Source organism: Stegodyphus dumicola, chromosome 1, assembly GCF_044657685.1.
Source record: "Stegodyphus dumicola isolate Sdum_Otavi_A_Nest chromosome 1, ASM4465768v1".
Classification (NCBI taxonomy): domain Eukaryota; kingdom Metazoa; phylum Arthropoda; class Arachnida; order Araneae; family Eresidae; genus Stegodyphus; species Stegodyphus dumicola.
In genome coordinates this window covers 180,841,619-180,856,561 of record NC_140768.1, presented here as the reverse complement: position 1 = coordinate 180,856,561, position 14,943 = coordinate 180,841,619, and the positions used below count along the sequence as shown (strand labels likewise).

The 14,943-nt window shown below is 33.6% G+C and overlaps 1 protein-coding gene across 9 annotated transcripts in view; it reads left to right on the top strand.

The window, feature by feature from the left end:
- The window catches only part of LOC118183599 (grainyhead-like protein 1 homolog), a 177,725-nt gene that overhangs the window by 100,752 nt on the left and 62,030 nt on the right, over positions 1-14,943 (top strand). For all 9 annotated transcript variants that reach the window (XM_085823430.1, XM_035353227.2, XM_035353214.2 and 6 more), the window contains 2 exons: positions 12,367-12,712; positions 14,684-14,890. In XM_085823430.1, the coding sequence (XP_085679556.1) occupies positions 12,367-12,712; positions 14,684-14,890 (553 nt within the window). The remainder of the gene's footprint in view (positions 1-12,366; positions 12,713-14,683; positions 14,891-14,943) is intronic.

Below are 14,943 nucleotides of genomic sequence, written 5' to 3'. Positions count from 1 at the left end.
GATAGCAAATACCCAAACTTCAGCATTTCTTAATTTCCTGTGCAAAATATCAGTATTTCCACAGATTGCCAACACATTTCACCTTCAATTATCCGGAACTCCCAGTTATATGAATAACTTCTTTTTTTTTTTTTTTTTTTTTTTTTTCTGAGTATGCTAAGTATGCTTGTAATTCATTTACATGCTCTCAATTTCGTTGATTCAAATGACATAATAAAATAACTTTACAGCACATATAATTTAAATAAGATGTTAAATTAGTTTAGGTTGAATGTACACTGCTCAAAAAAAAAAAAAAAAAAAAAAAAAAAAAAAGAGGGAGACAGTTCTATATCTCTCGTTCTACTAGGCCGATTGACAAAATTCAAATTGCGTTCTTCATGTATCGAAAGCGCGACTTAGGATATATATTAGATTTATATATAGCACTATTCTAACATAGGTATTTTGACACAAAATCGGACATTTTGCGAAATAAAATACCAATTTTTTTACATTTTACAATTATTTTTTCGATTCTATAACTCAAATTACGCTTAAATATGAAATTTTGTAAAATTTGGAGCGAAATTTACGGAGAAATTCACAAATTTATGTTGGCACTCTTTTTTTCAGTTTGCGCCAAGAATAGTTCACTTGGCGAACTTCTTAATATATGGCAACCTAGTTTCCTTTCCCGTAAGAGAAAAAAAAGTCACCATCGTTCCTTTTTTCCAAATAATATTCTTTATGTTATATTTTTAATTATAACTTATTATTTTAAGTAATTTTTTCTTTTTCGATTTTCATTGTAATTGTTTAAGTTGCATGGTTTTTTTCGAATAACTGTTTTAAAAATTTCTATTTACCTATTCGAACTGCGTAAATAAAGGTGCAGCGTTTATTTATTTATTTATTTATTTATTTTTTTTTTTTCAAATAGTTTTCTTTATATATATTTTTTGTCGTAGTTATTATTTTAGGTAATTTTTAAATTTTTATACTTTTATTTTAATTGTTTGTGTTGCATTGTCTCTTCAAATAATTGTTTTAAAATTTTCTATTTATTCCTTCGAACTGAGCATTTTAAATATATTTATTAATATAAATTTTCCAGAATTTGATTTTATTTATTTGAATTGCGTTTCTTTCGGAAGAATACTTTGCAACCCAGACTACGATGCGTTTGAAAACTGCATAGATTAAAAGAGAAAATACAGTAAAGCACAGTTAACACGCCTTTCAGTGTTCCATTCAGAAAAGATATATATAAATAAGAGAGATGTATAACCGACATTTTAACTTAGGATGACTTGCATATACTGCTTTAAACAGTTTTATCATTGTGCCCATTGCTTTACACAATTTTATCCTACATTTGGTTTCTTAAAATGTTATTCATATTTTAGTCAAATATTTTATTTTTGAAATCGCAAGAATCAAATATCATAAGATTAAAAAGTTTTTAATTAAAAAAAAAAGTACAAATACTAAATTTTACGCAAAAATTTATTTTTTCTTGTCTTTTTCTTCAGGCATTCTACTTTATTCTTGCTCTTTTTCTTTAGGCATTGTGCAAGTACATTAAAAAGCACCCAACTTTTCGAAATATCTTGATATTTCTGACAATCATAAGTTATCGCCTTCCATTTCATAAAGGCCCACAAACGGCCAAGCGGTAAAGTCGCTGAACTCTGGTAGTTCACTCCGGTGTTCGAATTCCGGTAAACGGGCTGGTTGCATGGGCGTTTTCGTGGATTTTCTCATGTGTACCGTGTATGCCAGCTGGTTTCCCTTAGAAAGTTCTTCACGAAGTATTTGGTCAGAGCCTTTATCAGTTTTTGGAGGCTAAACATTTTGAAGGTATGAGATGAAAGGAAAGACAGGTTTCATCAAGAGGTTTATTTAATTATGACAAAGCACACTAGGACTATCTGCCGAAGGGAGGGATGCCTTCGTGGAGGACTTTCTAAGGGAAACTGGCTCGCATAAAAGTTACACATGGGGAAAACTACGAAAACGCCCATGCAGCCAGCCCGTTCGCGGGATTCGAACCTCGGACCGAACTAACAGTGTTCAGCGACTTTACCGCTAAATATCTAGCTAAAATTTTGAGAGCTAATATTTTAAAAACTACTCGTACGATTTTTACAAAACATGGTATTCTGGCATAATTTGAGTCGTAGAATCGAAATCTGGAAAAATATTGATATGTTATTTCAGAAAAAGTCCGATTTTGTGTCATAATACCTATGTTAGAATAGTGCTATATATAAATCTAATATATATCCTAAGTGGCGCTTTCGAGACATGAAAAACGCAGTTTGAATTTTGTCAATCGGCCCAGTAGAACGGGAGATACAGCACTGTCCTCTTTTTTTTTTTTTTTTTTTTTTTTTGAGCAGTGTACATAACATGTTTGGGCCATAACCATTATCAGGGCTGTGGAGTTGGTAGAGAAAATGACCGACTCTGACTCCGGTAATTTTAAAGACTCTAACTCCAACTCGACTCCGATTCCTTCATATATATATGTGTGTGTGTAAACATAAACGCATGAGTTACAGCTTATTTTTTAATATAAAAGAAGTAATAGATGCTACAGAAAAAAAAAAAATGATGGCATAGCAAATTATTTATATTAATTAGAATTTATTACGAAATGGAAAAACTGGCATTAGGTATTTCTAAGAAACAGTAGTATAGCTTCGGTAAGATCTTTATTGGAGGGCCATTAGATCCGATGTTAAACTTCAGAGCTGAGAAGTGTCCTTTTCACACTAACTTGAGTAGGAGGAAGAGCTCTTACTATTAGGGCTACTTCTTTTAACTTTTCAGGATAGATTTTTATAAGTTCCAAAAAAGGTGTCTTTTGCAAGCACAATCATATTTCTCTATTTCTTCAAAGGCCGTGCAGAAATCTTGTTTGTATTTTTTCATTTTTATATCTAAAGGCTCTTGTTTCTTTATTTTCATTCGCTTTGCCTTAGCCTTTTTACAATATTATCCAAAAATATTTCTCAAAATCTAATTCATGAATGGAAATGGATGACAGAGAATTTCAATGTCTGCAGTTTGACTGTCCTGATTCGAATTCTCCAATTGTTCTGAGAATAATTTCATTCTTGATGAAAGTTCATAGATGGCATTCTTTGCCTTTTTAATTTGTTCGTCATCCAAGAAAATTCGGTGTTTCGGATCTCCATATATTGAACCCAGCAAGATCTCATTGTCTAGCAAACTAGTTTCTCTTTTCTTCATTGAAGAAATGATTCCTTCTACAATAAACCCTCCATTTCAGAAAGAACAAACATCCCATTCTCGCGTCCTGTCAATTCTTCAGACTGCAGCTTTTTTGTGGCTATATACGATATAGAAAGAAGAGTTTCCAATTCTGCAAGATCATTCCACAGTCTTTCTTTTAGTGGAACATTAGGGTTATCTACATCTTCTAAAAAAAGTTTTTAATTCTAAAAACCTCTTTATCATCAAATATGTACTTCTTAATCGCGTTGCTTAATCAAAAATTGCTCTTTTTGTCAGGACTGGTGTTTCTCTTGCTTTGCGTTGGAAGCATGAATGGTCCTGAATCGGAACAGGGAGCTTACTCAAGCTATGTTTAAGAAAGTGTGAAGTAGACAACACAAGCAGGAAGGGTATACGAAACTCTTTATTTTCAATCTTTTACAAGATCTTCCGAGTTTCGGAATACAAAGACCAACCAATTGTGGTCTGAACGTAAGAATATAAAAACTACTAACTAAAAACTAACTTTGAATTAGTATACAAATGCCTAGCACTAAGATTGGCCTTTATTAAAAAAAAAAAAAGGTACGTATGTAGTACGCCGAGCTGCTAAAACTACGATACGTCTGCAATTATCAAGAGGGCTAAACCTCGGGCCTTAAAGGCAACCAGCAACAGAGTGAAAACTCGTAAAACTACAGTGGCAAGCGGCTTGCTTCCTATAACCCCTTCCTCTCTTTCTTTTGGCAAAAAGCCACAATTTAAGTACTTGGCGTTAGCAAGACAATTTGCATAAACAAGTTAAAGCATTTAATTCTGGCCGGAAGTAGAAAATAAGAAGTGGTAGTACAGTTTTAAAATAAAATAAACGTTAGTAAAACTTAGGATCCTTACACTTTTCCTGCTCGCTTCCTAAGAATGGCATCAATTTTGGGAGTTATTGCTGCTTACCTAAATTTGCCGGTGAGATTTGTAACTAAATTAAATAACTAAATGAATCAGTTTAATCACTAATGGCAAATATCACATCCATCCTCCTCTCTTATATTTATTTACTAATGTGTCAAAAAATAGAAAATAACTATTTATTAATGTATATAGTCCATAAATAAAAATAATAACTCAGCTTGATATTAATTTTTTTCAGTTCATTTTAATTTCATTTCAAATTCAAACTGTCCAACAAAAACTGGAGTCGGAGTCGACCTGCTTTTAGCGACTCCAGCTCCGACTCCTTTTATCCCAAAATCTGCCCGACTCCGATTTTGACTCCACAGCCCTGACCATTATGCCTTTTGTTTTTTATTTACTTCATTCTTAGTCATTAGAAGTAATCTTTTGTAAGCAGAGACTGAACATGTGCGACGATCTTATGCTTGTTATCTTTCTGCGTAAGGGATTTCAAATTATGTAGCATAAGTGTAGTCCTTTTTTCGTGGAGGGGGTAGAGATGTATGTGTGTACTTTATTTACGTTTTGTCAAGCACTTCCAAAGAAATTTCTTTTGAGGTAATTATTATTCTTACAAAGTAGCTCTGATACCCTGGCAAAATAAAAGGTGCTACTCCTTGAGGGTAATATTAGTTGCAAGCTTCGTGCGCAAGCGATTCTGTGAAATAAATGTACTGCCGCGTCTCGAATAATTTGTCTTCTTTATAAATCTTTAATATTCATAAATATTTATTATTTACCCATATTTAAAACGAGTTGTACTTTTGACAGCTCGTTTTAAATATGGATTCCTGGGCGATTAATTTTCAAACTAGGAGGCAAATCGTAACTGTTAAACGTAAATTTGCTTTAAGCTTTAGCATATGGAGATCATAGAACATTTAAAAAGAATAAAACATAGAAACCTTTAAAAACATGTAAACTTGATCGTAAGGTTGAAGTTATTACTTTAGTTTTGAAGATAAAGCATCTTACCTGGAGTATCAAATACTCTGTCTCTCACTATACATATACATAATGTATTTCGGAAACAAAGCTAAGTGTAATTCGGATGTACTTACTGATTAGTTGGATACCCATCTTGGCTTTTATAATACTGTTGCGTTTTCTTTTGACACCGGTTGTTGTGTTATTTTCTTCCTTCACGTTCGTACGGGGTTTGAAGATTTGGAGTGAATAACGACGACACTTGATGAAGTATCCAAACACACTTTATTTACCAATATTAATCAGGACAGCTTCAAAGCACTGTTACAGTCGTCGAAGATCTACAATAAACAGCTGGAACAATCAGCGACACAGCCTTCACACTGTCAGGCAATAACGGTAGAAACAGCTTCACTGCAAAGCACCAGAGTATAGTTCCCGACTCTGCTCGATCGTTCTCGGAACTCCACGCACTCTCGAGACTCTCCACGGCGACACACAGAGCACAGCTCCCGACTCTTCGATTCAGTCGTCCCCGGAGCTTAACAAACTCTCTCGACGGTGCACTAACTGCGATACACTAAGGCTGCTATCACACGTCGGTTTGTTTCGAAAGAACAACTGTTTGGAAAAATTTTTCTGCTTTGTCACAACAGCCAATCACCACAGATCGCTTTGGGCTTAACACAGGGAAAACTGGTTCTCCAATTACAAACGAGCTAACAGCATTCGACACTGATAGCTGATTGGTTGAAAACGAACAACTTGCAACTTTTTACGAAAGGAAGGAAAAAGTCGCACGTCTTTCTTTCAATAGTAAACCAGGCAGAAAAATTGTTCGAAACAGTTGTTCGTATGAAACAAACGCCGTGTGATACGAGCTTAAGAGACTCTTCGGTGCACTCGACGACCCACTCGGCACTAGACTTCGAGGCACTCGCTCAATGACTGACTGGCAGCTCACTTGACGAGGCACACTCTAACTGACTGCGGACCAGCAAGGTTTATATTGCTTTCGGCTTGCGTTCGAGAACATTCTGGGCTAAACCGGTAAGAATTCGTTCCAGAAGGTTCTCCATCCTTCCATGGCTTATCGTCAATTATGTCGCCAAATGGGCGATTTCTCGCCAATTATGGCATTTCTGCCTTCCCTTACCATTTTATGGCAACTCTAAACTGGCTTTGCCGGAAAGCTACCTTACGGCGCCTTGACATTTCGTAACAATACGTTCATAATAAAAATACATACGTTCATAATAAAAAATTCAATACATACGTTCATAATAAAAATACATACGTTCATAATAAAAAATTTAAATGCTGGCGTAGCAAGTGACATGTTGAAACTTTATTAAAACACTAGCTGCTACGCGGCCAGCCTTCGCCTGGCTTTTAAATGTACCAGAAAAATGCCTGTAGGGAACACCAAACATTAAATTTAAAACTGCACATAATTTTTTTCTGCAGAACAACTTTATAAAAAAACAAAACAAACGAAAAAAAAACAGAAATTTCAATAAAAATGTATTATATATGTAAAAAAATTACAATGAAATAAGCAGTATCCCTTAACACAAATATTAATTATCCTAATAAATAAATTGATCAACTTTCCGTAACAAAATCTTAAGAATTCAAATGGTATAAAGGAAGTTAAGAACTTTGTTTCCTGGAAAAAAAAAAAAAAAAAAAAAAACATGCAAATCTTTTTATATAATTAAAATTATATATTATATAAAACATAATATAAAAAATTACAATGACATAAGCAATAAATCTCAAATTCTCAAAAGAAAACAGTCAGCAGTCCGGTATCCAAAGCAATGAATGAAAAACTGTTGCCAAAACCACATTTCTAAAAGAATGAAAGTATCCTCAGAAGGCAATAACCAATCAAAATTGTGCTTTGTGGCTGACATAATTTTAAATGTACAAACCTCTTTGCCATTAGCTAATAAAGAGAGAGAAAAGGCGAGACACATGCTCGTCAAAATAAGAAGAATGTATAATTAATAATATTTTACCTCATATTTTCAACAGTAAGCAGTCCAGTATACAAAGCATTGAATGAAAAACTGTTGGCGAAACTACATTTCTAAAAGAATGAAACTATTGAAAATGATGCTATTTCATCAAAAAAGATAAAATAAAAAAATCTGATTCGAATTTTGAAAAAAAAATCGCTTCGAGGGGCACTGGCTCTTGTTTAGATGCACCTATGTACCAAATTTCGTAGCCCTGGGTCTATTAGTTTACGAGCAGCACGAACAAAAGACACACAGACAGACCCTTTCTTTTATTATATGTAGAGATAATGTGCACAAATATTAAAACAATGTAATTGGAAACAAAAGAGCCGGACAACTTGAAGAGATGTTACCAAAGTAGACAGAAGCATCAGAATAGCAAATATTATATTGACATTAGATTATAAATGATTTAATTCAGTAGATTTTCAGCAGACGAACATAGTATTATTTTACTGAAATTGATTTTGTTGAATTCTAATTAGTTCTAACATTTTGCTTTCACTTTTAACGTTATGTAAGTAATCTGTCATTCGCGTTATATGTGAATTCTGTAACTGGGATTCATATTTGAAGTAAGGCATTTCAGAAAGATTTATTATAAGCATTTTACTGTTTATAGGTCAGAAAGAAGTAACTAAATTAAAAACAAAACTTTAAAGGGCTGAAAATACAAGTTAGAATTTTATTTTACATGAAGGAAAAAGGGTGGAGGGGGGCTTAGCGGAAAAAAAATCTCGAAAAAAAAAAAAAAAAAAACGCATTTAATGTAGTAGAAAATAAAGTGAAATATTATTATTTGGAAAATTTATGAAAATCAGCAGTAGATTTTAATTTCCAAAAGTATAGAATAAAAATTTAGAACACCGTACTTTTTGAAAATAAGCCTAGTCCTTTGAGAATTGATTATGAAATTTTATTTCAATCTTTAGGCCGATTTATAGATTTTAAGTACACAAACACGGGGAATCTGAATTTATTACCTTATTTTTACTTTTTAACAGTAGTATATACTAGAAAACAGGTATACTTGATAATAAGGTTAAATTTAACACAACAGCATTTGGCTATATCGCTGAATGCAGTTTTTATCGGTGAATGCAGAATTTATTAAAGAAAATTCTGAATGAAGCTATTTCGAACTATATTTTCTAAATAGATGAGAATAAATTTTGAGTTTTCTTTTTATGATGACTGTTTTTTTATATATTAACGCTCGTGATGAAAAGCGTAGTAAATACTAGTTATGATTTAACGAGTTGCTTTGAGGATACAAAGTACCAAAGCCGTTAAATTTATGGGGATCGTAAACTTTTTTTTTTTTTTTTTTTTTTTTTTTTAAATAGCGCGCTGCAGAATGATTTATGATAAGCGTTTATTTTACGTTATTTTTTAGGATAGATATGGAATTTGATCTTAAATGCATACGCATGGTATCATTTTTCATGGCAATGTAGGTGTTAACGATGAAAGCCGATTTCATAGGACGGTTAAACTTTTTAATTCTTGGTAAAATATTTTTGCACGTGCAAAAAGCGCGCCTCTTCTTGAATAGTTACATTGGTACACATTTTTGTAACATGTTGGAAGAAAGAAAGAGCAACAATGGCAACATGCTTGCAAGTCAGAGAAGCGGAGATCATACTTCGAAATTTGAGTAAGAATGATTTAGTTTTTGGTCTTACTTTATCCCTGTCGGTTAAGTAATGGTTTAGATCTCAAATTTTAACATTATTATTGATTGAAGCGTTATATAAACACCGGCGTTAGTATCTCTCTATAATAATCTTTTGGCATGGATTAATTTTCAAATGATGCAGTTTAGAGAGATGTATTATAAGCAAGTTACTATTTTTAGAACAGAAAGGGTAAAATAATGAAATTAAATGGGAAACTTAAGGGGCTGCAGAAAATTAAAGTTAAAATTTTATTTTGCATACATATATATATATATATATATATATATATATATACTAAATTATTTCTTATATATATATATATATATAAGAAATAATTTAGTAAATAAATTACTTATAAGAAAGCCGTGTTAATATTCTATCGAAAGGACTTGAACTGAATACGTGTTTTGTGTTTAAAAAATGACAGCTCAAGCATTTGGTTTTTTGTATATCTGAGTATGGTGGTGTTCCAGTTAGTACCAATATCTGGAATGTTACTGGACTTAATTTTAACATTTATTTAGCTTAATTGTGTGACTCACTTAATGAGCATAGCATTTATTTGTTAATATGCAACTATATTTCTTTTTAAAGCATTCAATTTTTTAACAAGAATATTACGTACTTTTCCGTTTCGCCGGCGCAAATCTCGCCAAGCAGACTTTGTTGACGACAGCATACAGTATACACATAAAAAATTTTAGTTCTAAGAATTTTTTATTTTGAAGGCATAAACATATTAATATGATTTAAAATTTGTAAAAAGCCAATAAATAAAGACAAAAATAGCATTGGTTTGTGGTAAGCGATAGCCAGTTCGGAGGATAAAATAACACCAATCAATTCCAGGTAGATGATAAATTAATTTCCCTGCTGATCAAATAATAGCTGAGAAACGATTGCGGGAGAGTAAACGTTGATTCTGTTACAATATTCCGACACCGCTGTTTGTGCCGCTGTTCAACACCTACATAAAATGTTGTCACTTGATTTCACCTTGCTATTGTTTGGACCTCATCAGCTGTGTGTATGTACCTGCTCTACGCTCGAGTGTATAAATGATCGGGTCGGCCCACACGAAAACCTCTTCCTTCACGCCTGGCTGCATAGAGCGTCCGTCACCCTGAATACTAACGAACCTTCTCGTCTCTTTTAGCAACAATGGTTATCTCTTGTCCAGCTGACCAAAGACCAGAAACCAATGGAGCCTTTTACAGCCTACAAACGGAGCCTTGTGGGCCAAATTCCGCTCCTATTCAGCGGGGCCATAACGAGCTGGCGAAAAATAGTTGATTTTTATTTTATTTTGGGGACTGTTTCCCACCCGAACCCGTATCGACTATCGTCCCACGCATCCCAGGAAGTGACTAATTGCGATTTGGGTGATTGTTTCCAGATATGACCTTGCTATTTCCTGGTGAAGGAGCCCGCATCACCGATTATGTCGCAGGTTTGAAATTGCGGTGTTGTAGGTGAATTGCTGTCCTACATCGCTCGATCAGGAGGAAGATAGTTAATCTTCGATGAAAACGTTTTCTGCCTTTCACAAAGAAAAGAAGTTTGCTGCGAACGTGTTTCCCAAAATAAAGACAGAGGCGGATTTCAAAAGCGTTGGAAAATTTTCTAGAAGACATGAGCATATTGCCTTTCCATCTAAGCGTTAATATACAGAAGCCCAAATGTTTATTTTTTAACAGCTTAAGAAGGAAATTTAATCTTGTCTACATATCAAATTGCCATACATATAGAAAAATAAATCGTGTATTAGTTTATATGGTATTTCTCCCACCATCCTAGCATGCCTTCGTGGTGTACTGGTCAGTACTCTCGATGCGAATTCAAGAGGACCATGTTCGAGTCTCGGCGAGGGCGTTGCTCAATTTCATGTCTCCTGCTTCGAAATTACCTAATGTCTCTACAAGTTTACTTAAATTTAATGTGTAATAGGAGTTAAAATAGCGTAGAATACAATGCCAGCTCGGATTAAAATGTCAATTAGTTTATTTTGTCTTAACTTTCCTTGCAACTGCCAAAGAAAATAACTTAGCGTAAGTATTTAGTTATTAAAGAAAAGGATCAATCATATTTAAGCATTTCGCAAATTGCATTCGATTTTAGATTTAAAAATTAGGTGATTCTTCAATGGCTGGAAATACAGAAGCATTTTACAAAGTTATTCAACAACTTTTTGAATTCATGTTATTCCTCCTGTATTTACTTTTTCAATCAAATACTAGACAGCATACAGAGGCTTTCTGCGTTAAAGACCAGAATGTTGCTATTAAGGCAAATTCCAATGAAAGGGCTGGCTGCACTGGAGCTTTCGTGATTTTTCCTCTGTGTAACATGAATACGAGCCGATTATATCCTTAGAAAGTTCTCCACGAAGACAACACTTTTTAAGGCAGATAGACCTCACGCGCTTTACTGTGACTTAAATAATCAAAATCCTTCTTTTATAGAGGACTTTTCTATAGAAAGCTGGCTCGTTTTTATTTTACTTGTGGGCGAAAATCACGAAAGCACGATTGCAGCCTATTTTGCCCTGTAATACATTTGTCGAAATATTTGAAAGGAAAATATATCTCTAAATGTGAACAATTTTTTTAAAGCTTAACTATTTGATCCTATCATTTAAAAATCTTAGATCTTTCATTTTTATTGACGCCCAAAGTGTGCCACACGATGTACACCCTACACAGTAGTGTACCTACACATTATTGTAGTTTCTCGCGTGAAGAAGCCATAAATACCCAAGCTTTCTTTGGGATTCAAACCCAGGACCAATATAATTGCAGTTGGCTTCGCTAACCAGCATACCATTCATTGCCGCTTTTGAGGTTTTCTTATAAATTATTTCATTTTCTATCAACTACTTCATTAATAATTCATGTTTCTTTTCATATGAATTACTATCGGCGGTATATCTAACCCTTTTCTTCTGGTGATAGGTGTAATCCGTGCCGCATTTATAATTAGTGGTTTCCTCATTTGTACGGCAAAATACAATAGTTTTTCCTGGAAGAGTCTACTATGAATATATCTCTTTCTTAGCAGACAGCTGTTGAATGTTGTGCTCTAACTAATAAATCAAAAATTATTGGATTTAATAACAACAAGCAAATTCTTTTAAATGAAGTATTTTTTGAAATATCAGAAACCTAATGTATCAGTCCTACCATGAAACGTAATTACGATCAGCCTTTAAATAATAGCTTTCTGTTCAATTGGCATTAAATCTTTACAATTTAGTTATAATTAACTAAATATTGGATTGAAAAGTGGATTTCTTTCTTGTGTTTCTTCAAACATTTCTACCTCGATGACATAAGTATTTCTGATAAAACGATAAATCTCTTCTGGATCAAATAAATTAATTTTTTTTAACAAACTCATATCCAGATATAAAAGATAAAATAATGAGATTCCTGGTTCCTAGTCTTTTTCACAGTTTTCATTGATTTTAATGTCCAAAGATTTCTCTGTAAATGCTTCTTGACTGCACAATAACTAGATTATGTGCAAATTTTAACCTCGCAATTTGTTTTCTTTACCAGTGTGGCCGTGACATCTCCCGAACCAGAGCTCATCACTGCTCATCCAGACTCAATATCTCCTGTACAGAGCCCGGCGCAACAACCGAGCGATTTGTCAACTCCCGGAGCCATATACCTGCATAGAGGCGATAAGCCGGTCATCGTTCAGACTGTGGACCGGGAAGACTCTGTCATCCAGCCGGTCCCTGATGGTATGGTAGAGGGCACCGGAAAACCAGAGGACAAAGAGGGAAGTCAGGCGTTGCCCTTATTGGCACCGACAGCGGTCGAAGTGAAGCAAGGCAGTGACGGGGATGATGGTGAAGCGGATATGGGAACAGATTCTTCTCGCTCCAGGGATATCCAGGTATGTATGTTCATGTATAGCTGAAAAATGTACAAATTGTGCTAAAGTTCTGAAGTATTTTCGGTTCTTCTATTTGGCAAGTTTTCTTTATACTTTAACCGCAGTTTAAAGAAAAATGCTTATATTCTAAATCTTAAAGATTTGAATTCCTTACAAACGTTTCTTAAAAGTGGCGTTACTTTTTAAGACAGGCTCATATGTCCAAAGTGTTTGTTTACTCTAGGTTGCAGGATTCTGGCTTTAAACTCCTTTTATAATTGGTTAGGTTATTTTTCATTTTCTGTAAAGGAAGAGTTAATCCTTCTATTACATTTGCTTGTTTAATACATTACTATGCCGTGCTGTGCATGAGGGTTGTCTGTTTCAGGAAGAGGGGTACCTTTGTGGAAGACTTTGAGAGATGCAAATAGTAGTTATTATCCATGTTACATATATAAAAAAAACACGAAAATTCCTATGCAATTAGTTCCTTTGCCGGAATTTGAAACCGGGGCGAACAGTCAATATACACCGGATCTACCACTGGACTGAAATAATTAATTTTAGTAAATGTGAGCTGTAAAGGTCAGCATTGAATTTAAGCTTATTTCTAGATTATTATATTTAATTCCTTCCTTTAATCTGAAGAGCATTTGAAAATATTACATGATCAATCTTAAGCCAGCTTGAGATTAAAAGTTTCTTTATTCACCCCCTTTTTTTTTTTCTTTCAAAAATGAAACAAACTTACCTTTGTCAACCGATTGTGCAGTTCGTCTGCGCTTACGAATTAATTTTTTAATTTTTACTCTTTCATGAAGCTAAAATTGATACGTGATATTACTAATTTATAATAAAAGTTTAATTTTTCTTCGATAAACTCGATGATAAAAATCTAGATTAAATTCCTGTTCGTTTTAATAAAAAAAAAAGCAATTTTGAATGCCGCTAATGATTCTTTATAAGATATGTAAGATTTTTTGACCAGATTTAAATTAAAAACCATTGCTTCTTTTGGAGATTCATCTTTGATAGTTAGGTGAAACAGCAAATGTTATTTGCAACTATTTCCATGAAAATATTAACTACTCATATCTTTGCGAATTTTGCTCATAGAAATATGGAAATTTTTATTAGCGTTTCATTCAAGCATAATATTTTAATGACTGGAATTTTTCCTATACAGGAAGCATATTAAAAAACTGTGTTTTATATTTACAGAATGTTTTCCATCCTATCCACATTTTCATAAAATTCAGAATCATTTGTTGAAGAACTAATTTAATGCATAATTTATGTTGCCTCTGGTTTAGTCCACTACTGACCGAGTGGTTAAGACCATTGAATGCTGGTATTTCGTGCCGGGTTAAAGTTCCTGCGAACGGGCAGGTTGAACAACTATTTTCTTGGTTTCTTCCTTGTGAAACATAAAAATGAGTCAGTTTCCTTAAAACGTTCTCCACAAAAGTAATCCTCTCTTTAAGCGGTTAGCCCTTATATGCTTTATCATATTCAAATAAATAAATAAGCAAGCAAATCTTACGAGTAATTGGAAATCATATCTAGGATAGATGTTAAATGATTTTTGTAGCATTATTTTTCGAACATCTGATAAGATACGAATTTGATATGCATTTTTTAAAAGATAGCTATTTATTTGTCTACGATATACAATGCAAATGAGGATACTTTTTATACATGTTTCATTATGCTGAATTTCAGAGAATAATGTACTGTATCAGATTGTTTTCACATAACTGTAATATTAACTAAATTTAATTTATTGAAAATAGTATAAAGAGATAACACATTTTTCCTTTTACTTTATTAGTGTAATATCGTAAACTGTAAATCATCCGCAGAATACTCAGAAATAAATACCGTAGTGAGGCAGTTACTTTTCATTTCTCATTTTCTTATCCCTCCGAAAATTACTCTTGATATGTTTCTCAAATAGATTACGTTTTTAATTGCTGGCGATGTGTTTTGCAGGCCGAAACGTCTTCGGGCGATATCCCTCTGGAGGCAGCAACATATCCGTCAGGCGAATTCTCACCATCCTCTTATGAACCACTAGGAACGGGACAATACAGTGTCCTCACTAATGTCGTTGTAACCGTCGCACCTCCACAGTATGGCGCCCAAACTCCAGCTGTCAGCAATGTATATACACTAACAACAGGCGACTATTACAGAGAGGTAAGAACTTTCGTATTTGTTTCATATTCTGTGAATATCTGTAGTTCATAATT